The sequence below is a fragment of the Podarcis filfolensis genome (genome assembly GCF_964270895.1).
Source record: "Podarcis filfolensis genome assembly, chromosome: 10".
In the NCBI taxonomy this organism is placed as follows: Eukaryota; Metazoa; Chordata; class Lepidosauria; order Squamata; family Lacertidae; genus Podarcis; species Podarcis filfolensis.
In genome coordinates, this window is record NC_139612.1 from 69,115,960 (window position 1) to 69,143,620 (window position 27,661).

Sequence of the window (27,661 nt, forward strand, 5' to 3'; positions counted from 1 at the left end):
ACTCATGTAAAAACACCAGGCAGGCCTCACAGAATAACCCAGAGATGCATTTTAAATAAAAGGACACATTCTACTCATGTAAAAACACACTGATTCTTGGACCATCCGTGGGCCAGACTGAGAAGCATAGCTGTCAATGTTTCCCTTTTTTTAAGGGAAATTCCCTTTTTCTGAATAGGATTCCTCGCAAGAAAAGGGAAAAGTTGATAACTATGCTGAGAAGGCGATTGGGCTGGATCCAGCCCCCTGGCCTTAGTTTGCCTACTCATGATCTAAAATGAAAGCAATAAACAATGCACTGCAGTCACACAATCAATCCATCAGTAGCTGAACTGAGTTCCGCAGTCACAAAAACCAAACAAAAAAGCCACAAAAACAAAAGCGCAAAATAAATAGCAAAAACAGGCAGACTGCAGCGTAACCCTCAAAATGGAAGTGTGGCACTCAAATCGGAGCATATTCAGCTTCCGAAAAAAGTTCGCAAACTGGAACACTTCCTTCCGGGTTTGCAGTGTTTGGGTTCCAAGTTGTTTGAGTACCAAGGCGTTTGAGAACCAAGGTGCCACTGTAGTTTTAACCCATCCTGGAGGCTGTTCCCAGGGCTGCCCCTCAGCCACAAACATCTCCTGCCCTCATTTCCTCACCCCAACAACCTTGTGAGGCGGGTTGAAAGCTGAGACACAGCAATTTGCTCCAAGCTAAGCCAACTGAGGTTGCCCACCGCCAATTTATGGAAGCAAGAGTTTTGCCCATGGCCTCCCCCAAGCCCAAGTTGAAACCCCACCACCTGATATTTAGCAAAGATCGTCCACACAATTCCAGCCCCCCACCACATGCGGCTATACCTCGGGGGTGCTTTTTCGTCCGGTAAGTTGGGTATAGACCTCTGTGGATGTCTTGGCTCCCTTGTATCCGACCCAAAGGCTGCGTCAACGATGAAGCCCCTTCCGGGCTCTGGTTCAGAGCTTCACACTCGAAGGCTGTTAGGCGAAGCTGCTTACGTCGTCTCACTGTCCTCAACAAAATGGTAAGAAATCACCCTTTTCTGAGTGTTAATTCAGTATTGGGGCGGGTGACGCAGTGTTAAAAACTCAGGTGCATAAGCTAAATGCCTTAAATGTAGGTTACAGTCGCCACAACAGTCTAGGTGCCCTTTTTTTTTTGTTACAATGAAAATTATTATTGCTATTATAGCTATTTATTTTACTGGAAGGGCTGGTGCCCTGCTGTTTTTACTGCAATTATCCGTTTGCGTATAACACAACTTTTAAATTTAAATACAGTTTTAATTCTGTTAATTTTTTTTTAAATTAATTATTCCTCCTCAGTGTTGTTAGCTGCTCCTGTTTTTATCAGTAAGACACCTCAAGTCTCTATCAGGGAAAGAAAGGTGAGTTAATATTAAGGATAACGTGCTAAAAAATTTTTTAAAACCAATTAACGATTTATTAAATAATCTATACGCCGCCACATCACAAAAAGCACACGGCGGTTCGCAAAGACGTGAAAACAGAGTTCGAAACTCCCATTTTTCCAGGCGCATTTTGCGACTGGGAATTTCATTAGCAGAGTTTCTGAGCTCTGGGTGCAGTTCTGCGCCTAAGATTTTGGATTAGAACTGCAGAGTGGAAGGAAAGGGGGACCTTTTTCTGCCTCTGAAGACTGGAGAAGAGACCCTCTTAGGAATATTAGGGGGGTGGGCAGGGAAAGGAATAGACCCTAAGAAAAATGGACTTAATAGTTAAAACCAGACACACACACTCACCCAAATAAAAAGAAACTTAAAAGCAAAAAGCAGATTATAAAATTACACACAGGCTCTGAAATGCACGCATCCTAACAGAAAACCTATGGATTAAAATGCACAGAAAAAGTGATTTCCTGCCACTTTTAAAGTTCCAACAAATTTCCTCCCAAAATAAAGATGCAATTCAACCCTAATTTAGTAACAGCCCCAATATATCTAACACCCCATCCCATGCAAACCAGGGTTTTAAAGCCATTAGCCCTCATTTGCAGTTAATTAAGGGTGTGGATTAACAATTTCCCTTTTCCCCTTCCCAGACTCTCACTCTCATCTTGGAAGAAACTGGAAAGCAGGAAAGAGGCGTCGCCTTTGCACGCCCACCTAACCCGCCTCCAGGGTTTTTTTGCTTCGCGCAGCCTACGCTGCTAGGCGCCTAGGCCCCGCCCTCCCCTGATTGACGCTCCAGGCGAGCCATAGAGCTCGCCGGCCCGCGGGCTCTTCCGGGTTCGGCCGAGCCGTTGCCAGGGCTCCGAGGGCACGAGCGGACACGTTGCCCGGAGTTTGCTGACGTACTTCCTCTTTGCTTCCGGCCTTCCTCCCAATCAAAGAGATAATAGCATCAGCCAACAGGTCGGCGTGGCTTTCACTTCCGGTTCTCGTGGGCAGTCCTCCATGTGCGGGGCAAGAGTGGTGGAAGCGGGTAGGGATCCCTTGCGCATTAATCGGCTTTAAGGAGTTAAATGAAGCAGGTATGCCGAGTTTTCCCCAGGCAGGCGGCGTTTGTATTCAAGCAGGCTTCTAATACCTTGTCGCTTTGAAATATTATGTCGTGTTTTCTTTTCCCAATGGTGGATCGCTTCTGGCACTTCTGTATTCTGAATATCGTCTTAATTTTATCCTTAACTTGCATGTTTGTGCTTTGGACTTCTTCTCCGCTGCCTCCTCCTCCTTTTCCTTCTATAAATCACACACACACACACACACACCCCAATACTGTTGCCAGGAGGACAACACAAACGTAATAGTAATAGTAATATTAATTTATTATTTGTACCCCACCCTTCTGGCTGGGTTTCCCCAGCCACTCTAGGCGGCTTCCAACAAAGATTAAAAATACATTAAAATGTCACACATTAAAAACTTCCCTGAACAGGGCTGCCTTCAGATGTCTTCTAAAAGACTGGTAGTTGTTGTTCTCTTTGACATCTGATGGGAGGGCGTTCCACAGGGCGGGTGCCACCACCAAGAAGGCCCTCTGCCTGGTTGCCTGTAACTTGGATTCTCGCAGGGAGGGAACCGCCAGAAGGCCCTCGGCGCTGGACCTCAGTGTCCAGGCAGAACGATGGGGGTGGAGACGCTCCTTTAAGTATACAGGACCAAGGCCGTTTAGGGCTTTCAAGGTCAGCACCAGCACTTTGAATTGTGCTCAGAAACGTACTGGGAACCAATGTAGGTCTTTCAAGACCGGTGTTATGTGGTCTCGGTGGCCGCTCCCAGTCACCAGTCTAGCTGCCGCATTCTGGATTAATTGCAGCTGCCGGGTCACCTTCAAAGGTAGCCCCACGTAGAACGCATTGCAGTGGTCCAAGCGGGAGATAACCAGAGCATGCACCACTCTGGCGAGACAGTCTGCGGGCAGGAAGGGTCTCATCCTGCATACCAGATAGAGCTGGTAAACAGTTGTCCTGGACACAAAATTAACCTGTGCCTCCATGGACAGCTGTGAGTCCAAAATGACTCCCAGGCTGCGCCCCTGGTCCTTCAGGGGCACAGTTACCCCATTCAGGACCAGGGAGTCCCCCATACCTGCCCGCCTCCTGTCCCCCAGAAACAGTACTTCTGTCTTGTCAGGATTTAACCTCAATCCATTAGCCGCCATCCATCCTCCAGCCACCTCCAGACACTCACACAGGACCTTCACCGTGTTCACTGGTTCTGATTTAAAGAGAGGTAGACCTGGGTATCATCCGCATATTGATGGACACCCAGCCCAAACCCCCTGATGATCTCTCCCAGCGGCTGCATGTAGATGTTAAAAAGAATGGGGCAGGTTGTGCCTTGCTCCTCTTCAGGGTTCTCCCTTATCATCCAGGATACCCCTTTCTGTTTTCTGCCACCCAACAGTCAATGCGCATTTTGTGTCCACTGAGCATGCGCCTTGGGCAGTTTTGTGGGGTTGCCACTTGTGGCAGCCCCCCAAGTCTTCTTGTAAACTTTATGGGTTCCCCAAAACCTGCTGATAAGTCCTTTCTTGTGTGCAGGTGGTGCTGTTTTAGCTACACAATAATCTGTGACTCAGGTAACGTTTGCCAGGGTCGTCATTGATTTTTTATGGTCCCTGGATAAGCCTGTTTCTGCCATCATGTTATTATAATTTCGCATTAGAGGCCTTACAACTCAATTGGCTGATTTCTACGCTGCTTTCGGAGAGTAATGATCAAATGACTTTAATAGTGGCCGAATTTTTGAGTGCTGTCCATGTAGAAAGACTGGGCCATTATAAAGAGAATTAGTGGTTGTATTATTTATGCAAATTGATTTTCTCTGCAGTTAAAGATCTGACTGGGACAAACCTTGTTATGTTGATCTTATATTTTGCACAATTTGTATAGGGTGTATGCTTGATAATGTGGGTTTGCTATGCCTAATAAAGAATATATTTGATAATTTAGTGTTTGTAAACCCCTTTGTGATTCGTTTGACTGAAAGGCGGCATAGAAATAATACTGAATCAAATCAATCTATCAACTGTTGAGAAGAATTCTGGGATGGAGGAGTGTCTTTGAAAACCCAGTTAGTTGTTATGGATGGCAGTACAGAAATATGAAGTGCAACACAGAGGGTAGCCAGATGCAGAAGAGAAGAGAGGGCTTCTGCACCTTTAATAGCTATACAAAAGAGGGTTTTGTTGTTGTTGTTTAGTCGTGTCCGACTCTTTGTGACCCCCTAGACCAGAGCACGCCAGGCCCTCCTGTCTTCCGCTGCCTCCCACAGTTTGGTCAAACTCATGCTGGTAGCTTCAAGAACACTGTCCAACCATCTCGTCCTCCGTCGTCCCCTTCTCCTTGTGCCCTCCATCTTTCCCAGCATCAGGGTCTTTTCCAGGGAGTCTTCTCTTCTCATGAGGTGGCCAAAGTCTTGGAGCCTCAGCTTCAGGATCTGTCCTTCCAGTGAGCACTCAGGGCTGATTTCCTTCAGAATGGTGAGGTTGGATCTTCTTGCAGTCCATGGGACTCTCAAGAGTCTCCTCCAGCACCAGAATTCAAAAGCATCCATTCTTCGGTGATCAGCCTTCTTTATGGTCCAGCTCTCACTTCCATACATCTAGGAAAACCATAGCTTTAACTATATGGACCGTTGTTGGCAAGGTCTGTCTAGGTTTGTCATTGCTTTTCTCCCAAGAAGCAGGCGTCTTTTAATTTCATGACTGCTGTCACCATCTGCACTGATCATGGAACCCAAGAAAATAAAATCTCTCACTGCCTCCATTTCTTCCCCTTCTATTTGCCAGGAGGTGATGGGCCCAGTGGCCATGATCTTCGTTTTTTTAATGTTGAGCCTCAGACCATATTTTGCCCTCTCCTCTTTCACCCTCATTAAAAGGTTCTTTAATTCCTCCTCACTTTCTGCCATCAAGGTTGTGTCATCAGCATATTTGAGGTTGTTGATATTTCTTCCGGCAATCTTAATTCCGGCTTGGGATTCATCCAGCCCAGCCTTTCGCATGATGAATTTTGCATATAAGTTAAATAAGCACTATGACCTGTCCATCTTGGGTGGCCCCGCACGGCATAGCTCATAGCTTCTCTGAGTTATTCAAGCCCCTTCGCCACAACAAGGCAGTGCTCCATAAAGGGGACAAAAGAGGGTAGCAAGCTATTAAAGGTACAGGAGCCCTTTCGTCTCCTTCATCCCGCTGCAGCATATGCTTTCATATTACGGCCCACAGCCCACAGCCCCTTCCTCGCATACAACCTGCTCAGAAGGTGGCTCTGGCTGGCTCCCTCCGTAGCCTTGGTATTCATAGACTCATAGAATTAGAGACTTGAAAAGGGACACCAAGGTTCATCTAGTCCAACCCTCTTCAGTATAGGAACTTTTTGCCCAGCATTGGGATTCAAACCTACAGCCCTGAGCTTCAGAGTCTACCAACTGTCTTGTGGGTCCCTCTTGCAGAACGCGGCAGGGAGGAGGATGGGGGACAAACCTAGAATTGGCGCTGTGGGTTAAACCACAGAGCCTAGGGCTTGCCGATCAGAAGGTTGGCGGTTCGAATCCCCGCGATGGGGTGAGCTCCCGTTGCTCGGTCCCTGCTCCTGCCAACCCAGCAGTTTGAAAGCACGTCAAAGTGCAAGTAGATAAATAGGTACCACTCCGGCGGGAAGGTAAACGGCGTTTCCATGCGCTGCTCTGGTTCGCCGGAAGCGGCTTAGTCATGCTGGCCACATGACCCGGAAGCTGTACGCTGGCTCCCTCGGTGAAATATACTCAGAGTCGCAAAGTGATTTCATGCTCTTTATTCAGCTCATAGTGGTGAGGAGGAATGAATGAATGTCCCCTCAAAGTATCTGCTTTATATACATTATTTACACAATGGGCTGCACATGATTGGCTAATTCCGGAATTCTACTGTAAGCCAATCAGGTTGTGGATTCACTTCTATCTGGAGCATGATTGGGTGGTTCCTGCCAACCAATCATACTGCTGCATTGTTCTAGGACCAATCAGACTGCTGCATTCTGAATCCTATTGTTCTAGGACCAATCAGACTGCTGCCTTTTGGATCCTATTGTTCTAGGACCAATCAGACTGCTGCAGTTTGGATCCTATTCAACTCAGTACATAACACTCGGCCAGTAAAGCGAGATGAGCGCCGCAACCCCAGAGTCGGCCACGACTGGACCTAACGGTCAGGGGTCCCTTTACGTTTTATCCTGCAAAGCACGTGCTCTGTTGCTGAGTTGCAACGCCCTTCCAAAATCCTAGAATCCAAACAGTACCCCTTGTCACCTTGTAGAAATCTAGGCTGAGGGTGGAGGGGGTAATTGGGGAAATACTTATTTCTTTTTCAACAACTGAAGTAACAGGTACGATACGATAATCTTTATTGTCATTGTCCCATACAGAACAACGAAATTGAAAAAATCTACATAAGACATTCAAAAACCAACAAGCCTGCTATCCCAACCTGGTTAGCCCCCTAAAAACTCTGATACCCCATAATTAAATACAATATACTCCCATAGAGACTACCTTATACTGCGTTTAAAACCAAAATCGCATTTGGATAGAAACTGTTTCCCAGGCGGCTAGTCCTGGTCTTTATAACCCTGGACCTTCTTCCAGAAGGCAGAAGCTGAAAGAGATCATTTCCGGGGTGCGCACTATCCTGCGCTATCTCTGCGGCTTTCTTATGACACCTGGAAGCATAGATTTGATCCAAGGTGGGAAGAGGGCACCCAATTATTCTCTCCGCAGTCTTTACATTGTTTTTCCCCTGACCATACAGCTCCCACACCACACACACAGACCATAAGCTAATACACTCTCCACAGTACAATGGTAAAATGCCATCAACACTTGACTCAACAGGTGGAGCCTCTCTTATAATTTCCGCCCCTTTTTGTTTCCTGTTTTTAGGCCACGGGGCCAAAACACCATGGAGACCTAAAGGGAGTAAGCATTGCTGGGTCTCTCCTGACTCCAAATTCTTACCTGGAGCTGTAATTTTTGCATCCGCCTTCATCAATGGCTGAAGGCAACCTTCCTAGGTTGGTGAAGGAAGGGAATCTCATCCTTCTGAAAGAAGAGGTTGCAAATGTTTGGGATGCGAAAAAGAGGCATTTTGGGAGGTCCGGAGACACCCTGCTCCACTACGCGGCCCGGCACGGTCAGCTGAGGATCCTGACGTACTTAGTCGAGACCTTAGAAATGGACATCGAAGTGTTTAACAGCGATTACAAGCGACCCCTCCACGAGGCAGCCTCCATGGGTCACAGGGACTGCGTCTTGTACCTGCTGGACAGAGGAGCTACTGTCGATTGCTTGAAGAAAGCAGACTGGTATGTTGCCGTCAGTTTTTTTTGCAGAGGGTGGGGTCTTTGGTTGTAACTTGGGTCGTATTTAGCATTTGCAACAAAATCGTAGAAGAAGAAGAGTTTGGATTTGATATCCCGCTTTATCACTACCCGAAGGAGTCTCAAAGCGGCTAACATTCTCCTTTCCCTTCCTCCCCCACAACAAACACTCTGTGAGGTGAGTGGGGCTGAGAGACTTCAGAGAAGTGTGACTGGCCCAAGGTCACCCAGCAGCTGCATGTGGAGGAGCGGGGAAGCGAACCCGGTTCACCAGATTACGAATCTACCGCTCTTAACCACTACACCACACTGGCTCTCAGAGTTGCAAGAAACACTGAAGGAACTTAGGAAGCAGCCTTATAACAAATCAGACATCGTTCCACAGGGTGGGCGCCACCACCGAGAAGGCCCTCTGCCTGTTTCCCTGTAACCTCACTTCTCTCAGTGAGGGAACCACCAGAAAGCCTTTGGAGCTGGACCTCAGTGTCCGGACTGAGCAATGGGGGTGGAGACGCTCCTTCAGGTATACTGGGCCGAGGCCATTTAGGGCTTCAAAGGTCAACACCAACGCTTTGAATTGGGCTCAGAAACGTACTGGGAGCCAATGTAGGTCTTTCAGGTCTGGTGTTGTATCGTTTCGGCGGCTGCTCCCAGTCACTAGTCTAGCTGCCAAAGTCTGGATTATTTGTCGTTTCCGGGTCACCTTCAAAGGTAGCCCCACATAGAGCGCATTGCAGTAGTCCAAGCGGGAGATAACCAGAGCATGCACCACTCTGGCGAGGCAGTCTGCTGGCAGGTGTGGTCTCAGCCTGCGTACCAGGTGGAGCTGGTAAACAGCTGCCCTGGACACAGAATTGCACTGTACCTCCATGGATAGCTGTGAGTCCAAACTGACTCCCAGGCTGCACACCTGGTCCTTCAGGGGCACAGTTACCCCATTCAGGACCAGGGAGTCCTCCACACCCACCCGCCTCCTGTCCCCCACAAACAGTACTTCTGTCTTGTCAGGATCCAACCTCAATCTGTTAGCCACCATCCATCCTCCAACCGCCTCCAGGATTTGAAATCTTCCGACTGGCCTCAAGGCTGGCTTTAGAATAGTGGATGCTGTCTCTTATGAAATGTTTCTGTCTCTGATAATAAATTGTGTCTCCCCCTGGCCCTGTCCTGGACTTTTAGGACTCCCCTTATGATGGCTTGTACCAGAAGGAATCTAGAAGTCATTCAGGATCTCATTGACCACGGAGCAAACCCATTATTGAAGAACAAAGATGGCTGGAGCTGTTTCCATATTGCCAGCCGAGAGGGGGATCCTGAGGTCATCCGGTACCTCCTGGATGTCTCTCCAACCATTTGGGACACGGAAAGCAAAATCAAGAGGACTCCCCTACACACAGCAGGTGAGTTAAGGTGTGTGACTGAAGGGATACAGATGATGCATCACCTCGGCCCTAAGTGGAGGATGTCTATTTCCATGGGACTGTAGTAGTAGTTGTAATAATAATAATAATAACAATAATAATAATAATAATAATATTAATATTTGTACCCTGTCCATCCGGCTGGGTCTCCCCAGCCGCTCTGGGCAGCCTCCAACAAAGATTAAAAATACATTAAAATGTCACACATTAAAAACTTCCCCAAACAGGGCTGCCTTCAGATGTCTTCTGAATGTCAGGTAGTTGTTTATCTCTTTGACATCTGGTGGGAGGGCGTTCCACAGGGCGGGTGCCACTACCGAGAAGGCCCTCTGCCTGGTTCCCCGTAACTTTGCTTCTCGCAGTGAGGGAACTGCCAGAAGGCCCTCAGAGCTGGACCTCAGTGTCTGGGCAGAAAGATGGGGGGTGGAGATGCTCCTTCAGGTATACTGGGCAGTAGTCCCACCCTTTGAAGTCAAAAGATAGCAAAATCCCTTGGTCTTCCCTTGTTGCATTTTCAGAAGGTTGTGATCGGGAACTGCTGACCTCTGAGTCTGTTGTGCTCCAACTGGATGACTCCTCTTCCAAAGAGGTTCTGGCAGAGGATGATCTGGAGTCCACAGAAAGTCCAAAATTTGCAAGATACAGTCGTACCTCAGAAGTTGAACAGAATCTGTTCCAGAAGTCCATTCGACTTCCAAAACGTTTGGGAACCAAGGCGCGGCTTCCCATAGAACGTAATGCAAAATGGATTAATCTGTTCCAGACTTTTAAAAACAACCCCTAAAGCAGCAATTTAACATGGGTTTTACTATCTAACGAGACCACTGATCCACAAAATGAAAGCAATAAACAATGTACTGCAGTTACACAATCAATCCATCATAGCTGAACTGGGTTCCACCCAGTCACAAAAACTAAACAAAAAAGCCACAAAAACAAAAGCACAAAATAAATAGCAAAAACAGACAGACCTCAGGCATAACACTCAAAATGGAAGCGTAACACTCAAAATGGAGCACGTTCGGCTTCCGAAAAATGTCCGCAAACCGGAACACTTACTTCCGGGTCTGCAGTGTTTGGGTTCCAAAATGTTTGAGTACCAAGGCGTTTGAGAACCAAGGTACCACTGTACAGTCGTACCGTGGAAGTCGAATGGAATCCATTCCGGAAGTCCGTTCGACTTCCAAAACGTTCGGGAACCAAGGCACAGCTTCTGATTGACTGCAGGAAGCTCCTGCAGCCAATTGGAAGCTGCGACAGACGTTTAGTTTCCAAAGAACACTCACTTCTGGGTTTGCAATGTTCTGGAGCCAAAAAGTTTGACTGGCAAGGCGTTCGACTTCCGAGGTACGACTGTATTGTGGACTCTGCTCATTTCGACATCTGGCGCTCGCTTTTCCTTTTAGTGTGTGGCAAAATCAGAGGCTGGAGGTGAGTTCAGAGGTTATCTCCAGATAGAATTCTATCATACGTGGTGGACTTGTGATAAAGTAAAGACATTCTGGGAGTCGATCTATAATGAACTAAAGAAAATTTTCAGATATACTTTCCCTAAAAAGCCAGAAGCTTTTTTGCTAAGCTTGATGGGAAATGAGATTATGAAGATAGATCATAGACTATTTCTGTACGCCACAGCTGCTGCGAGGACTTTGTTGACCCAAAAATGGAAATCACAAGAAATACCCATTATTGCAGAGTAGCAGGCGAAGATGATGGACTTTGCTGAGTTGGCCAAACTGACTTGCAGGATCCAAGACCAGGACGATCAGAAATTCCAGGAAAACTGGAGTATATACTTAAATGATAGTTTAAAGACACTAGCAGGATTGAAGTAATTCCTACAATGTCGAGAGGATGTTAAGATGTAAAGAATTTGGATACGCGACTGGATTTGATAAGGGATACCAGCTGAAGAGAAGGAGGGAAGTTGCAAGCTCAGCAGAGCAAAAAGGTTTATAGTGGTACCTCTGGTTACGTACTTAATTCGTTCCGGAGGTCCGTTCTTAACCTGAAACTGTTCTTAACCTGAAGCACCACTTTAGCTAATGGGGCCTCCCACTGCCAGAGCACGATTTCTGTTCTCATCCTGAAGCAAAGTTCTTTACCCGAGGTACTATTTCTGGGTTAGCGGAGTCTGTAACCTGAAGCGTACGTAATCCAAGGTACCACTGTATATGTTGATTAATGTATTGTTTAAAGAAATGTATAAAGAAAACAATAAACATTTATTGGGGGGAGGAAAAAGAGGTTTTCTCCAGACAACTGACTGTGTACAGAGGTCCTTGACAACTACAGTGGAACCTTGGTTCTTGAACAGCTCAGTTGACAAACAAATCTGCTCCCGAACGCCAAAAACCCGGAAGTAAGTGTTTCGGTTTTCAAACGTTTTTTGGAAGCCAAACGTCAATTCGGCTTCTGTTTGAGCGCAGGAAACTCCTGCAGCCAATCGGAAGCCGCGCCTTGGTTTTTGAACGGTTTCGGGAGTCGAAGAGATTATGTTTGAGAACCAAGCCTCCCCTGTAGATACTAATATCAACCAGTGCTGTTTTCCTATAAAAAGAGGTGCCACGAACACCTCCCTTGTTCTCTTATGATGGCAAAGGCGCATAGCTGTCAACGTTTTCCTTTTTTTAAGGGAAATTCCCTTATTCTGAGTAGGATTCCTCACAAGAAAAGTGAAAAGTTGACAGCTATGCAAAGGCGCCCACCTGAGACGTGCCGGAACTGAATTCTGGCAAGTTCCAGCTGGAAAAAAAAGCCCAGATATCAACTATGGGGTTTTTAATTTGTGACCAAAAATAGTAAGGGAATATTTACTATGATGGAAATCATAGTCTAAAAACATCTGGAAGTCACCAGGTTGGGGAAGTCTGGTATCTGTCATCAAACCCAACTTTGATAAATCTCCTCTTTGTCAAGCAGCAATGCATGGATGTCTGGAGGTAGTGAAAATGCTCCTTGAGAGGTAAGCAGACTTCCTGTCTTTCGGGCTTCCCATAAGAGGAATATTTGTTTATTTATTACATTGCTATAACAGCCATTTTCTTCCAAGGAGCTCAAGGTGGTGTAGACGGTTCTCCGCATTTCATCCTCTCAGCAAGCCTGCGAGGTAGGCTAGGCTAAGAGATGGCAACTGTTCTTTTTATTTCCTCTGACATGATATCCAAGAGAAACGGTCAAACCAATATTTATGTATGCAACTACGACGGCAAGGTTATTGATTGCCAAAAACAGGAAAAGCAGCAGCGTCCCAACTGAAACAGACTGGCTATCTAATATGATGGAATACTTCCATATTGCCGAACTAACAGGGAGGATAAGAGGAGATCTGGTACAAAAAGTGAATAAGGAGTGGGCTATCTTTAAGGAACACATCCAAATTTATGTGGAAAAAGTAGAATTTCTGCCAGATACTGAGTGAATCCAGAAAATGATTAGAGTGAAAGGAGAGTAAAGTTAAGATAAAAGAAGAGATTAAAGAAATAATGAAATGTGTTTAAGCTAGTTGGAAAAATAAAGCAGCGTAACAAAAACGGCAGGAAGTCAAGTCACTTGGTGGGTGTCCATGTGGGGTAGGTGTGTAGGTATGTTGATATGTATAGTATAAAGGACCCCTGACCGTTAGGTCCAGTTGTGGACAACTCTGGGGTTGCGGTGCTCATCTCGCTTTACTGGCCGAGGGATCCGGCGTGCAGCTTCCGAGTCATGTGTTGCTAGCATGACTAAGCTACTTCTGGCGAACGGAAAACACCGTTTACCTTCCCGCCGGAGTGGTACCTATTTATCTACTTGCACTTTGACGTGCTTTTGAACTGCTAGGTGGGCAGGAGCAGGGACCGAGCAATGGGAGCTCACCCTGTTGTGGGGATTCGAACCGCCAACCTTCTGATCGGCAAGACCTAGGCTCTGTGGTTTAACCCGCAGCGCCACCCGCGTCCCACATGTATAGGTATTATATAGAGTAATGTAGGTTTGTTTTATGTTATGAAAATTAGGTAGTGTGTTGTATACGTGTATTGTGTAAATGTGTATGTATGTGTTTTATATGTTAAAATAATAATAATAATAATAATAATAATAATAATAATAATAATAATAGGCTAAGAGATGGCAATTGGCACAAGGTCACCCAATGAACTTCACGGCCAAGTGGGGATTCGAACTCGGCATCTGGTTGGCCACTTTGAGAACAGGATCCTGGACTAAGATGGGGCCTCTTTGGCCTGATCCAGCAGGCTCTTCTCGGGTCCTTGTGACAAACAAACAAACGAGAAGGGAGCATGGGGTTGCCACCCGATTTTTAGCAGGAAGGATTTCGGTGGCTGCTTAAAAGTTAGGAAAAAAATACAAGGACAACTGAATCTTGCATGCTGGGGCTGGCCAAGGAGGTATGTGGTTCTCAGGTCCAAAAAATGTGAGCCCCCACTACCCCCCAATTTTTTTTAGAGCTGGCACTTCTCAGTTTTAAACTGAATTTTGAGCTAGGTTTTGCCTTTGATTATTTTTTAACTGCTTGGCTATGATTTTTTAAAATTGTTTTACACTGAATTTCCATATGGTTGTGCAGCAAATTAAAGAATAAATCTCACCCACCACAAAAAGCCCCTCCAATTCTCTGGGGTACCCCTTTACTTTGCTCTAGCCCCAAAGTTCCCCAAAAAATTTCAGGCCACTGTCCCCTTAGTTCCACAAACTCATTCCCAGTGCTTACTCTATTAAAAAAACAACAACCTATAAAACCCTATTTAAAAATACAGATAATAACACGATACAATTCAAAACAGTCACACTTAATTGCATGTTTACTCAAAACCCAATGGAAACGATTTAGTTGAATTAATTCAACAAACTTGACCAACCTGGTCCAGGGATTGAAATTGAAACTGAAATACTTTATTGTCACTTGTACAATTTGTATACAGTGAGATTACACGAGCAACCCCCACTCAGCTCTCTTAGTCTTAATTCCCCTCGTTTACTGACGCACACCCACCAAACCTGAAAGTCAGTTGTTATCTTTTCATTCAGCAGCCTAACAGCCCACGGATAGAAGCTGTTTTTTACCCTGTTGGTGCGACTAATAATGCCTCTATTATCTTCTGCCTGAGGGCAGGAGACCAAGAAAGTGCCGGCCAGGGTGTGAATCATCCCTGAGGATTTTCCTCACTCTCCTGAGGCAACGTTCTTCTGCTATTTCATCCAGCGGATTCACGGGACAGCCCATAATATCTTGTGCTGTATCCACCACCCTCTGTAGGCACTTCCTATCAGTTGATGTCAAACCAGCATCCCACACTGTGATGCAGTATGAAAAGACACTTTCTATTGTGGACCAGTAGAAGGAGATCATCAAATGTTGATTGACATCGTTCTTCCGCAATACTCTGAGGAGATGGAGTCTCTGTTGGGCTTTCTTAACCACCTGGGTTGTATTGATTTTCCAAGTAAGGTCTTCACTGAGATAAACTCCTAGGAATTTAAAGGAAGAGACTCTTTCCACACAGCCCTCCCCGATGTACAGTGGGGCTAGTTCTCTTCTCTTCCTCTAAAAGGCCAACACCATCTCCTTTGTCTTGCTGATATTAAGGTGCAAGTTGTTCCCTAGGCACCATGCAGATATTTTTTGGACCTCCCCTCTATGCTGATTTGTCTCCACCTGTTATTAAACCCATTATGGTGGTGTCATCTGCAAACTTAATAACTGCAGTAGACGGGTCCAGCTTTTCACAGCCTGATAGTCATTTGCACATTCCTTTGTGTGTGAGACGCCACCCCCAGGTAATCCCACGGCCCCCACCAGGGGACAATGCCTTCACTGCTCTAACTTGTCCTTTATGTGCTTAATCCTAAGGTGCCGCTACCAGCCCGATAGCAGGGACAAATGTGGTGTCACGCCTTTTATGGATGCGATACAACATGGGCACCTTGGCATCGCGCAGCTGCTTCTAGAGAAACATAAGGTACGTGCAAACGATGTTGTGTCTGTTTAAAGTGGGAGAGCAATGCTTTAAACCCTGGGTAGGCAAACTAAGGCCCGGGGGCTGGATCCGGCCCAATCGCCTTCTCAATCTGGCCCATGGACGGTCCGGGAATCAGCGTGTTTTTACACGAGTAGAATGTGTCCTTTTATTTAAAATGTACCTCCGGGTTATTTGTGGGGCATAGGAATTTGTTCATTATTATTATTTTCAAAATATAGTCCGGCCCCCCACAAGGTCTGAGGGACAGTGAACCGGCCCCCTGCTGAAAAAGTTTGCTGGCGCCTGCTATAAACATCTGGTGCGGAGATGGCCTGTGATTCTGGCAGGTTGTGACTCCAGATGGTTAGGCTGGATCAGGGGTCAGCAAACTTTTTCAGCGGGGGGCCAGTACACTGTCCCTCGGACCTTGTGGGGGCCGGACTATATTTTTTTTGGGGGGAGAACGAATTCCTATGCCCCACTAATAACCCAGAGATGCATTTTAAACAAAAGGACACATTCTACTCATGTAAAAACACGCTGATTCCCGGACCATCCACGGGCCGGATTGAGAAGGCGATTGGGCTGGATCCGGCCCCCGGGCCTTAGTTTGCCTACCCATGGGCTGGATTCTCACACAGGACTTTGCCTTTTCACACCCTTAGGCTTGCTACACCGCCCGGGATGCTCTCGGCGCTCAGCCCCTGCACCAAGCCGCGGTCACAGCGCAGGATCCTGCCCTCCGGTTCCTAGTTTCACATCTCGGCGTTGACGTCAACTCCAGAGCCACTTCGCTGCAGCTGACGGCCTTGCATTACGCTGCCAAGGTCCTTTGCTTTTCTCCTTGGAAGTTTTCACTGACATTTCAATAACATTTATTGATTTTCCAAAAATGACAAAACGAAAAGAAAAAACACAGGGGGGAAAATCATAATCAAATTAAACCATAATTTTTGGGGGTGCATTTCCCTCCAGGTTCCATTATAATGCACTTGTTCCTGCACGTCCATGAAACCTTATATACTTAACAATCCAATTTTAAAACCTTCTTCATCTTATTCTGAGTGACTTATAAAAGTTGTACCAATGTAAGAATCTAAGCACAACGTTTTAAACATATGCATTGAACGGTTGCCTTTTTTTTGTAATAATTTGCCCTGCATAGTTCAGTAATTTATTTTGCCAGTCTTCTTCTTTATCTATTTTATTTTATTCTTTGGTAGATGTACAGAAAGAGAATCACATATCAATAAATAAATTTTTAGAAGGGGCAAAATTAGACATGGATGCACAAAATGTGTTTTAAAAAACAAATCAAGACTTCTTGTGCTCTGCTCTGCTTCCCCTTTCTATTTTTTAAAAAAGTTTTATTTTTTTATAATTATTTTGACAAAGTAATAACCATAAATAAAGAAGAATAGAGACCATTCCATTGTAACTATCCAACCTCCCAAAAATTCAGCACCTCTTGCGATGGTCTGACCCCTTTCCGTTTTAACAGTACAAATTCTAAAAGAGACAATGCACGGATTTTTGTAAACTAAGAAATCTTTAATAAAAAAAATAGTTTTTAAAAAAACCAGTACAAATTCTACACCCTCTGTGTCTCCTCAAAATTATTTTTCCTGCATATTCCCCATCTTACCTTAATGGCATATGTTAATTTATCATTAATACAGTGGTACCTCGGGTTACATACGCTTCAGGTTACAGACTCCACTAACCCACAAATAATACCTCAGGTTAAGAACTTTGCTTCAGGATGAGAACAAAAATCGTGCGGCGGCAGCTGGAGGCCCAGTTAGCTAAAGTGGTGCTTCAGGTTAAGAACAGTTTCAGGTTAAGAACGGACCTCCAGAATGAATTAAGTACTTAACCCAAGGTACCACTGTAATAATAATAATTTATTATTTGTACCCCGCCCATCTGGCTGGGTTTCTCCAGCCTCTCTGGGCGGCTTCCAACAAGGATTAAAAATACATCAAAGTGTCACACATTAAAAGTTTCCCTGAACAGGGCTGCCTTCAGATGTCTTCTAAATGTCAGGTACTTGTTGTTCTCTTTGACATCTGACGGGAGGGCGTTCCACAGGACGGGTGCCACTACCGAGAAGGCCCTCTGCCTGGTTCCCTGTAACCTCACTTCTCACAGGGAGGGAACCAGCAGAAGGCCCTCGGCGCTGGACTTCAGTGTCTGGGCAGAACAATGGATGTGGACACGCTCCTTCAGGTATACTGGACCGAGGCCATTTAGGGCTTTCAAGGTCAGCACCAACACTTTGAATTGTGCTCAGAAACATACTGGGAGCCAATGTAGGTCTTTCAAGACTGGTGTTATGTGGTCTCGGCGGCCCAGTCACCATAGCTATATCCCACACCTCTTTATACCATTCTTCCATTTTATATCCCACTTGTCCTTGTTTCTCCTTTTAAACATTGTCCTGCATCTGTGCAATGCTGTTGCACGGAACTGGCGTAGAATCGTAGAGTTGCCAAGCATCATCTAGTCCAACCCTCTCTGCAATACAGGACTCTTTTGCCCCACGTGATTTCTAACCCACAACCCTAAGATTCAACAGTCTCATGCTTTACTGATGGAGCCCTCCAGATGTTAATGGGTGGGATGATGGGAGTTGTAGTTAGCAACATCTGGAGAGCCAATGGGTTGCGGGGGGCTAAGGGTTTGTTTTTTTTGTCCTTGTTTTTAATCATGTACTTTGTGTTTTTAATAGGGACGTGGGTGGCGCTGTGGGTTAAACCACAGAGCCTAGGACTTGCCGATCAGAAGGTCGGCGGTTCGAATCCCCACAACGGGGTGAGCTCCCATTGCTCGGTCCCTGCTCCTGCCAACCTAGCAATTCGAAAGCACATCAAAGTGCAAGTAGATAAATAGGTACCGCTCCAGCGGGAAGGTAAACAGCATTTCCGTGCGCTGCTCTGGTTCGCCAGAAGCGGCTTTGTCATGCTGGCCACACGACCCGGAAGCTGTACGCCGGCTCCCTCGGCCAATAAAGCGAGATGAGCATCGCAACCCCAGAGTCAGCCACAACTGGACCTAACGGTCAGGGGTCCCTTTACCTTTACATTGTGTTTTTAATAATGCATTTTTAGGCTGTGAACCACCCTGAAAACTGCAAATGAAGGGTGGCCTACAAACTTACCATATTTTTTGCTCTATACGACTCACTTTTTCCCTCCTAAAAAGTAAGGGGAAATGTGTGTGCGTCTTATGGAGCGAATGCAGGCTGCGCAGCTATCCCAGAAGCCAGAACAGCAAGAGGGATCACTGCTTTCGCTGGGCAGCGATCCCTCTTGTGGTTCTGGCTTCTGAGATTCAGAATATATTTTTTCTTGTTTTCCTCCTCCAAAAACTAGGTGCATCTTATGGTCTGGTGCGTCTTGTAGAGCGAAAAATACGGTAATACATAAGAATAACAATAAGTTCCTCCACACCAGCTTTATTCCACGCTGCCCTTTTCTCCCTGCACAAAGACACTCTATTGTTTCACTCCTTTAAAACTAGGAAATTCTCTGCTCATTCTGATCCCCCGCATCTTGTACATCACTGGCTCCATTTTTGGCTGCCCAGCGCTCAGCCGCTGAGCCTGCCATTACAAAGAGCAACGCTGGCTGGCTTTGCAGAAGTGCATTAGATTTACAGCTAGGAAGCCAGTCTTTTATCTTCACGAGACTTAATTCTCTCAGCAGCTCTTCAGCTGCCAGCGCATGGCCTGCGGAAGATAAATCAGGCTATTAAAACTGAATTGCCGACATGTGCGATTCATTGTACGAACATGTGGGCTTGCCTTATCCCTGAGCCAGAGCCTTGGTCCCATCTAGTCTGATATTATTATTATTATTATTATTATTATTATTATTATTATTATTATTATTACAATGGTACCTCAGGTTACATACGCTTCAGGTTACAGACGCTACAGGTTACATACGCTTCAGGTTACAGACTCCGCTAACCCAGAAATAGTGCTTCAGGTTAAGAACTTTGCTTCAGGATGAGAACAGCAATCGTGCTCTGGCAGCGGGAGGCCCCATTAGCTGAAGTGGTACCTCAGGTTAAGAACAGTTTCAGGTTAAGTACGGACCTCCGGAACAAATTAAGTACTTAACCCGAGGTACCACTGTATTATTATTCCCTGTTTAGGAAAGCTTTTAATGTTTAATAGTTACAGATAGGTATCCGTGTTGGTCTGCCATAGTCAAAACAAAACAAAAATAAATTTCTTCCAGTAGCACCTTAAAGAACAACTAAGTTAGTTCTTGGTATGAGCTTTTGTGTGCATGAAGAAGTGTGCATGCACACGAAAGCTCATACCAAGAACTAACTTAGTTGGTCTTTAAGGTGCTACTGGAAGAAATGTTTAATAGGTTATTGTATTTTAATGTTCTGTTGGAGGCTGCCCAGAGTGACTGGGGAAACCCAGCCAGATGGGCGGGGTATAAATAATAAGAATAATAGTAGTTGTTATTATTATTATTTAAATTGGTATATCACCCTTCATCCATATATCTCAGGGCGGTTCACAACATAAAAATACAATTTTCTCTACTCTGACTGGCAGTGGCTTTCTAGGGTCTGTGGCAAAGAGGGAGAGGAGTTCCCAGTTCTTTTTGTTCATTATATTGAGGGCATTTGGAGGGGCTTTTCAGCCAAAAAGGCTCCCAGAGTAGCTTATATCCCATCAATTAATAAAAGACAGGCTCTTTCCTGCAGTCTTACGGCCCGTAATAATTAATTTCTGATTTTTAAAAAATTGTTTTTATTGTATGGTTTTAGGTGTGACTGTTGTAAACCACTTTTATATATATATATATATATATATATATATATATATATACACACACATATATACACATACACACACACATATATATATTTATACACATATACATATTTATACACACACACGCGTGCGCGCGCGCACACACACACATATATAGAGATATATAGATAGATATATAGATACAGTGGCGTAGCGTCGGTTGTCAGCACCCGGGGCAAGGCAAGTAATTTGCGCCCCCTAACCCGTGGATTTGCGCCCCCTAACCCGTGAATTTGCGCCCCCTAACCCATGGATTTGCCCTAACCCCAGATGTTGCGCCCGGTGCGGCCCTCACCCCCTGCACCCCCCACGCTACGCCACTGTATAGATATATAGATAGATATAGATAGATAGATAGATAGATAGATAGATATAGGTAAAGGGACCCCTGACCATTAGGTCCAGTCACGAACGACTCTGGGGTTGCGGCGCTCATCTCGCTTTACAGGCCGAGGGAGCTGACATTTGTTCGCAGACAGTTTTTCTGGGTCATGTGGCCAGCAGGACTAAGCCGCTTCTGGCGAACCAGAGCAGCACACGGAAACGCCGTTTACCTTCCCGCCGGAGTGGTACCTATTTATCTACTTGCACTTTGACGTGCTTTTGAACTGCTAGGTTGGCAGGAGCAGGGACCGAGCAACGGGCGCTCACCCCATCGCAGGGATTCGAACCGCCGACCTTCTGATCGGCAAGCCCTAGGCTCTGTGGTTTAGACCACAGCGCCACCCGTGTCCCGTATATACACACACACACACACTCGTATATGTGTGTGTGTGTTTGTATGAGTGTGTATGTATGTATATGTATATATGTATGTTTATGTATGTGATATATATGTGTGTGTGTGTATGCATATAGTTTTTTATATACTGTATAAAATATTTTTATAAATGTAAAGGACCGCCACGCCCTGTCCTGTATTTTGCCAGAACAAAGGTGGCAACTCTAGGTGCCAGAGGGTGGATCTACCAACAGGAGGGGGAAATGCTGTAAAAAAATCAGAAATTAGATCGTTTTAACAAAATAATAATAAACCCTATGGAAAAACACATATAAAAATTTCCTGCTCTCTGGCGCCATCCGGTGCATTCAAATCATCATTTTCTTTACTAATGAAGCTGAGTCTAGGGCTGAAACTTGGACCTTTGTACAAGCAGCGTGTCTAGCCCACTGCTAATCTGCACTGTGTCGGATTGTCCACTTTGAAACCAGAAGGGGAATGGGAATGAAATGGGAGGGAGGGGGACCTGTGATGATCTGGATGTTGTGGGACTCCAACTCCCCTCAGCCCCAGTCAATGGTCAAGGATGATGGAAGCTGGAGTCCAATAATATCAGGACATCCACAGGTTCCCAGATCCCTGGCCTAGATAGAGAAAGGTTCTGGTTTTTGCTGAGCGTGAAAGTTGTGTCTCTTCTCTAACAACGCAGGAAGGACATGCAGGCACAATCGAGACGCTTCTGTTGCTCGGCGCTGATCTGAATGCGAAGGATGGGAAAAATCGTACCGGTAAGACCCTTTCACAATTTGTATTGGGATTACGTCTGGCATTTGCACAAACAGGCTTCCAGTGGGGTGGATGGGGTATTAGGGGAGAGGTAATACCTCTGGTCCATGGAGTTTTCTTGGCAGGGATACTGTAGTGGCTTGCCAGTTCCTCTTCCAGGTGGATCACGTTTGGTCAAAACTCTCCACTATGACCTGTCCGTCTTGGGTGGCCCTGCACGGCATAGTTCATAGCTTCTCTTAGTTATTCAAGACAGCATCTTAAAAAGCAGAGACATCACCTAGCCGACAAAGGTCTGTATAGTTAAAGCCATGGTTTTCCCAGTAGTGATGTATGGAAGTGAGAGCTGGACCATAAAGAAGGCTGATCACCGAAGAATTGATGCTTTTGAATTCTGGTGCTGGAGGAGACTCTTGAGAGTCCCATGGACTGCAAGAAGATCAAACCTCTCCATTCTGAAGGAAATCAGCCCTGAGTGCTCACTGGAAGGACAGATCCTGAAGCTGAGGCTCCAAGACTTTGGCCACCTCATGAGAAGAGAAGACTCCCTGGAAAAGACCCTGATGTTGGGAAAGATGGAGGGCACAAGGAGAAGGGGACGAGATGGTTGGACAGTGTTCTTGAAGCTACCAGCATGAGTTTGACCAAACTGCAGGAGGCAGTGGAAGACAGGAGTGCCTGGCGTGCTGTGGTCCAGGGGGTCACGAAGAGTCGGACACGACGAAACGACTAAACAACAACAACAATACCTCTGGGGGGGGACATGACAGGCTCGTTCTGGGGTCGTTTGTCCACCTTTGGTCCCCACCTTGCACTTAGCTCTCACCTGCACCTCCTGGAAGCTGTCAACATGCAATAAGGAGATGCAATGAGGTGGTGGGAACATTCTTTCATATGTGGTGGACCTGTAAAAGGGCAAAAGATATTGGGAAATGATGCATAATGAATTGAAAAAAATGTTTTAAAGTACTTTTCCAAAAAACAACAACCCAGAGTATTTTTTGTTGGGGATAATTCAGACGGAAATTCCGTATCAAAAAAGGTTATTTATGTACACCACTACTGCGGCCCGTGTTTTGTTAGCCCCAAAATGGAAAACGAGTGAGGTCTCAACTAAAGAAGAATGACAACTTAAGCTGACAGAATATGCGCAGCTTGCAGACTTATATAGAATAAGAGAACAAGAAGAACATACGTTTAGAGTAGATTGGAAAATGTTTATTGAATATATGGGGGGGGAATTGTGTACACTTGAAAACGTTGGCAGCATTAAGATAAATTCAACAGTGTAAATAAGTTTTGATGGATGTAATAATGGAAGACTGATTGGTTTAGTTTATGTGAAATATGCAGGGATTTATGATATGCAAAATGAACCATAGAAAGAGAAGAAGGGAAGTTATTGATATTTTGAGGATGTTTATTTTTTAATTTTTAATTTTTTTAAAAGATATTTATTGGAGTTTTACGAAAACATAAATTTAAAAGATCATATAAAAAGAAAGAAATACAATAAAAGAAATATAGAAAAATACATAAAATAAGAAAAGGAAGAATAAAAACAAATCCATTTTTGTAACCCTAACTCATTATCTTATTTCCTTGGCCTCCTCACACCTCCCCTCAAATCAGCAAATCCTTACCCTCTTTCGTTTATCTTAACTCTATATCTTAACATATTATAACTCTATATTTTCATCCATTTTCAGTTCAATTTTGCATACTCTTGTTAACTTTGTTGCTAATGCCACTTATTTTCAATCCAACATCATTTTTAACATTCATTAATTTTACAGTGTTTCTGAAGGTAGTCTTTAAATTTCTTCCAGTCGATATTTTGAGGATGTTTAAATGAGTATTCTAAATTGTAAAACAGAAAATTGTGTGTGTGTGTGTGTGTGAGAATGAATGAAGCTGTCAGCATGCGACAGCGACCACAATCCTGGGAAATAGCACCCACTGTCCAGCTACACCAAGTGAAGGTAGCCGCTGGGTCTCAAAGCCTCCTTGAGTTAGGGGCTTTCCCCTCCTTTAAAGACAGGCTCTGGCGGATGGGGCAGGCGAGACCAATAGTGGGTCCAGCGGTCAAGAAGGCGATTTCTACCTTACAGTGGTACCTCAGGTTAAGTACTTAATTGGTTCCGGAAGTCTGTACTTAACCTGAAACTGTTCTTAACCTGAAGCGGACTTTCCCATTGAAAGTAATGGAAAGTGGATTGATCCGTTCCAGATGACGAAAAAACACCCCCTAAAACAGGAATTTAACACAAATTTTACTGTTTCACGGGACCATTGATCCATAAGATAAAGGCAATAATCAGTGTACTGTACTATAAAATAAATAAGACAGTATTTTAGATGAAAAAAAAATAAAATTTATTTCCAAACTCACTGTTTGGAGAGGGCTCAGGGTCCTCTTCCACAATCACAATTGGCTTGTATGCAACAACAGCAGCAAGAATACTTATTGCAAAGTATTGGAAGACACAAGAGCTACCCACCCTGGAAGAGTGGCAGATGAAGGTGATGGACTATATGGAATTGGCGGAAATGACTGGCAGAATCCGAGACCAGGGAGAAGAGTTGGTGGAGGAAGGCTGGAAGAAATTTAAAGACTATCTTCAGAAATATTGTAAAATTAATGAATGTTAAAATGATGTTTGGATTGGAAATAAGTGGTATTTAGCAACAAAAGTTATTAAGAATATGTAAAAATGAACTGATAAATTGGATGAAAATATAGAGTTATAATATGTTAAGATATAGAGTTAAGATAAATGAAAGAGGGTAAGGATTTGCTGACTTGATTATTTAAATGGGAATACAAAAAGGGGAGGTGTGAGGGAGTCAAGGAAACAAGTTAAATGAATTTAAAGTTACAAAAATGGATTTTGCTTTTAACTTTTTTTTGTACCTACTTGTCTTTTGAATTTTGTATTTTTTTATTTTTTTTTATGTATCTTTTTCTATTATATGGCTTTTTGTTTTACTTTTCTAAACTTTTGTTTTTGTAAAACTTTAATAAATATCTTCCACAATCACTATTGGCTTGGCTCCCGGCATTCACGGAGGCCTGAGAGAGCTCCGTAGGTCCCGCTGATGTCCGGGTTTGCCTCCAGGCAGCGGCGAGGCCTCCGAGAGCTTGGACAACTTACTTCCAGGTTGAAGCGTTCGTAACCCGAGGTACCACTGTATTTCATTTATTTATTGCATTTTATATCCCGCCCTGCGTCCTTTTCTTCCAATGAGCTCAGTGCGGTGTACGTGGTTCTCATGGCTGAGAACCCTGGTCTCTTCAATGCTTTAACCACAATACCTAACTGGCTTACCATTGAACACTCATGCAGCTTAATCAACTGAAACTTAATCAGCTGTAAACGCAGGCAGCTAAGTGAGAAAGAAGCTGTGCCATGAGCGACCGGCCACCAAACCCTTCCCTTTCGATCTTAAGTCTGCTTCTTCTCTTCCCACAGCCCTGCACCTGGCATGCTCGGGCCAGCATGCCGCATGTGTGCAAATTCTCCTGCAGGCGGGTTTGCGGGACTCCCCTGACAGTACCGGAACGCATGCGCGGCAGCTTGCGAAGAAGCCAGCCCTCCTCCAAATTTTTGACGAAATCCCAGTGCCGTCCTGCCCTGTCCATCAGTAACGTAAGTCGCCTTCACCGGGACTGCAAGCAGGGCCTTCTCTGCAGTGGCCCCTTGGCTTTGGAATTGAGATCAGCAAAGCTCCCATGAGTAGATGCTGGAGGATTCCGATGCAGAGACGGAAAGTGCCAGCGGTCGCTTGCTTATCCAGAAAGAAAACCAGCCCTGTTGCTGTTTGCTGTTTTTAATCCACAAACGAAATGTCATGGACGACTTATCCTGCATTTTGCATTGTGTTTCCTCTGCATTGGAATGACTGCTGTGGAATGTCTGCCACACTGGACAGCAAGCAAAATAATGCGCTCTTTTTTTGTCGGAAGCTGAACCGCAGTGGAAGAGAAGCAACGCCACATGCGATGGCCGTAGGTCGGAACAGAAATCAGTCCCTCCTTCCATCCCTCACTCCCATTCTTGGTTGCTTTGGGCTGCAGGTTGAGACATTTTCATTCCTTTGTATAGGTGTATCGGAATCTGTCTGATAATAATAAATAATAATACATTTTTATTTATACCCCACCCTTCCCGGTTCAAAAACCGGGCTCGGGGCGGCTAACAACAAATTTAAAACGCTTTAAAACACTTAATTATAAAAGCAGCATAAAATACGGTATAAAAACATGAATAACAATAAAATTCAAAAATCAAAAATCAATTAGATAATCCCCAGGGCTAGCTGGCTGAATTGGTCCTACTTGGGCCAGCGAGGAGGCCAGGGGAGAATTAGCTGTGGGATCTCAGAGCGGGTGATCTTCATAAAAGGGGAGGGGGAGGGAAGAGAAGGGAAATAAAAGATCTGGCTGAATTCAAATTAAAGGCCAGGCGGAATAGCTCTGTCTTACAGGCCCGGCAAAAGGAGGTTAAATCCTGAAGGGCCCTAGTCTCATGGGACAGAGCATTCCACCAGGTCGGAGCCATCACTGAGAAGGCCCTGGCCCTGGTGGAGGATAGTCTGACTTCCTTAGGGCCCGGGACCTCTAAACTATGGTTGTTCATGGACCTTAAGCTCCTCTGCGGGGCATACCAGGAGAGGCGGTCCTTTAGATACGATTTAAAGCCACAAAGGGCTTTAAATGTCAAGACCGGCACCTTGAACCTGACCCTATACTCCACCGGGAGCCAGTGCAACTGGTAACGCACTGGGTGAATATGCTCGCATGGCAGGGACCCCGTGAGGAGCCTCGCTGCAGCATTCTGCACCCGCTGGAGTTTGTGGGACAGTTTCAAGGGCAGCCCCGTGCAGAGCGAATTACAGTAGTCAAGCCTGGAGGTGACCGTTGCATGGATCACTGTGGCCAGGTCCGGGCGGGAAAGGTATCTATCGGCCCATCTTTCTCAGTATCATCCACACCCTTTTAAAAAGCTGTTTGACAACGGAATAGGATTCGACGAAAGGTGGTGGACTCACGTTCGCTGGAGGTTTTCAAACCCAGGTTGGATAGCTATATGTTAAAGGGTTATTTAGCTGTGATTCCTGCATTGCTGGGAGTGGACTAGTTGCCTTCCAATTCTACGGTTCTGTTGTTTCAAGTAAATAAGACCATTCATGCCCAGGCGTTGCAGCTATTTTGGTCTTTGTTTTCCCCAACGCAGAAATATCCTCTAAACTAAAGGTAAAGTTAAAGGGACCCCTGACCATTAGGTCCAGTCGTGGCCAACTCTGGGGTTGCGGTGCTCACCTCGCTTTATTGGCCGAGGGAGCCGGCGTACAGCTTCTGGGTCATGTGGCCAGCATGACTAAGCCGCTTCTGGCGAACCAGAGCAGTGCATGGAAACGCCGTTTACCTTCCCGCCAGAGCGGTACCTATTTATCTACTTGCACTTTGATGTACTTTCGAACTGCTAGGTTGGCAGGAGCAGGGACCGAGCAATGGGAGCTCACCCCGGCGCGGGGATTCGAACTGCCGACCTTCTGATCAGCAAGTCCTAGGCTCTGTGGTCTAACCCACAGCGCCACCCGTGTCCCTAAAGAAGTGTTAAACATTCTGCATACAGAAGGTGCTCCAATCTCTTTCGCATTTTGGTATTCATTTATTTTGGGCCCTGCCCCTGTCCCAAGATCAGAGGGTGGCCAGAACTGTACACCTTTATTTTAAAAACGCCCAGCTTTTATATCAGGCATTCCCAACATTCAGCCCTCCAGATGTTTTGGACTACAATTCCCATCATCCCTGACCACTGGTCCTGTTAGCTAGGGATAATGGGAGTTGTAGGCCAAAACAACTGGAGGGCCGAAGGTTGGGGATGCCTGTTTTATATAATAATGGTACGGCGAGACAATTTCATTTTATTCTCCCCCCAAAGCTCTGTCCTAAGAGAGGAGACCACTCCGTCCTGCCGCATGAACCATCAACTCTAACCGTACATTTGGGTGCTGAACAATTAACTGGCGCAAGCAAGTGAGCAAACGATTCTTTCTCAAACAGGCAAGAAGCCATAGATGGGCGGGGTATAAATAATAAAGA

The 27,661-nt window shown here is 45.3% G+C and overlaps 2 protein-coding genes across 4 annotated transcripts in view; one reads left to right on the forward strand and one right to left on the reverse strand.

Annotated features, from left to right (window-relative positions):
- The window catches only part of FBH1 (F-box DNA helicase 1), a 44,660-nt gene extending 42,463 nt beyond the window's left edge, over positions 1-2,197 (reverse strand). Inside the window, exons 1-2 of the mRNA XM_083572616.1 lie at positions 2,073-2,197; positions 846-1,010 (exon numbers count right to left, since the gene is read on the reverse strand). Coding sequence (XP_083428742.1) covers positions 846-1,010; position 2,073 — 166 coding nt within the window. The 5' untranslated portion in view covers positions 2,074-2,197. The remainder of the gene's footprint in view (positions 1-845; positions 1,011-2,072) is intronic.
- A 215-nt stretch (positions 2,198-2,412) lies between these two features.
- ANKRD16 (ankyrin repeat domain 16) lies at positions 2,413-27,594 on the forward strand. 3 transcript variants are annotated; one of them, XR_014538774.1, is made up of 9 exons: positions 2,413-2,496; positions 7,388-7,809; positions 9,004-9,224; positions 12,168-12,210; positions 15,097-15,205; positions 15,871-16,032; positions 21,476-21,554; positions 25,026-25,630; positions 27,501-27,594. XR_014538774.1 is itself a non-coding variant. In XM_083573059.1 (8 exons), the coding sequence occupies exons 2-8, from the start codon at positions 7,496-7,498 to the stop codon at positions 25,199-25,201; spliced, it is 1,104 nt and encodes a 367-aa protein (XP_083429185.1). In that variant the 5' UTR covers positions 2,413-2,496; positions 7,388-7,495; the 3' UTR covers positions 25,202-25,759. The 3 variants fall into 3 exon arrangements, 2 of the variants coding, with proteins under 2 accessions (XP_083429185.1, XP_083429186.1); XM_083573059.1 differs by lacking the exon at positions 27,501-27,594 and having other exon boundaries at positions 25,026-25,759; XM_083573060.1 differs by lacking the exons at positions 2,413-2,496; positions 27,501-27,594 and adding an exon at positions 2,604-2,657 and having other exon boundaries at positions 25,026-25,759.
- The last annotated feature ends 67 nt before the right edge of the window (positions 27,595-27,661 follow it).

Excerpts from the sequence above, each read along its gene's own strand:
- ANKRD16 (XM_083573059.1), top strand. The coding sequence starts at position 7,496 with ATGGCTGAAGGCAACCTTCCTAGGTTGGTGAAGGAAGGGAATCTCATC. Across the intron at positions 7,810-9,003 it reads TGCTTGAAGAAAGCAGACTG|GACTCCCCTTATGATGGCTT; the intron begins GTATGTTGCCGT and ends CTGGACTTTTAG. Across the intron at positions 21,555-25,025 it reads GGATGGGAAAAATCGTACCG|CCCTGCACCTGGCATGCTCG; the intron begins GTAAGACCCTTT and ends CTCTTCCCACAG.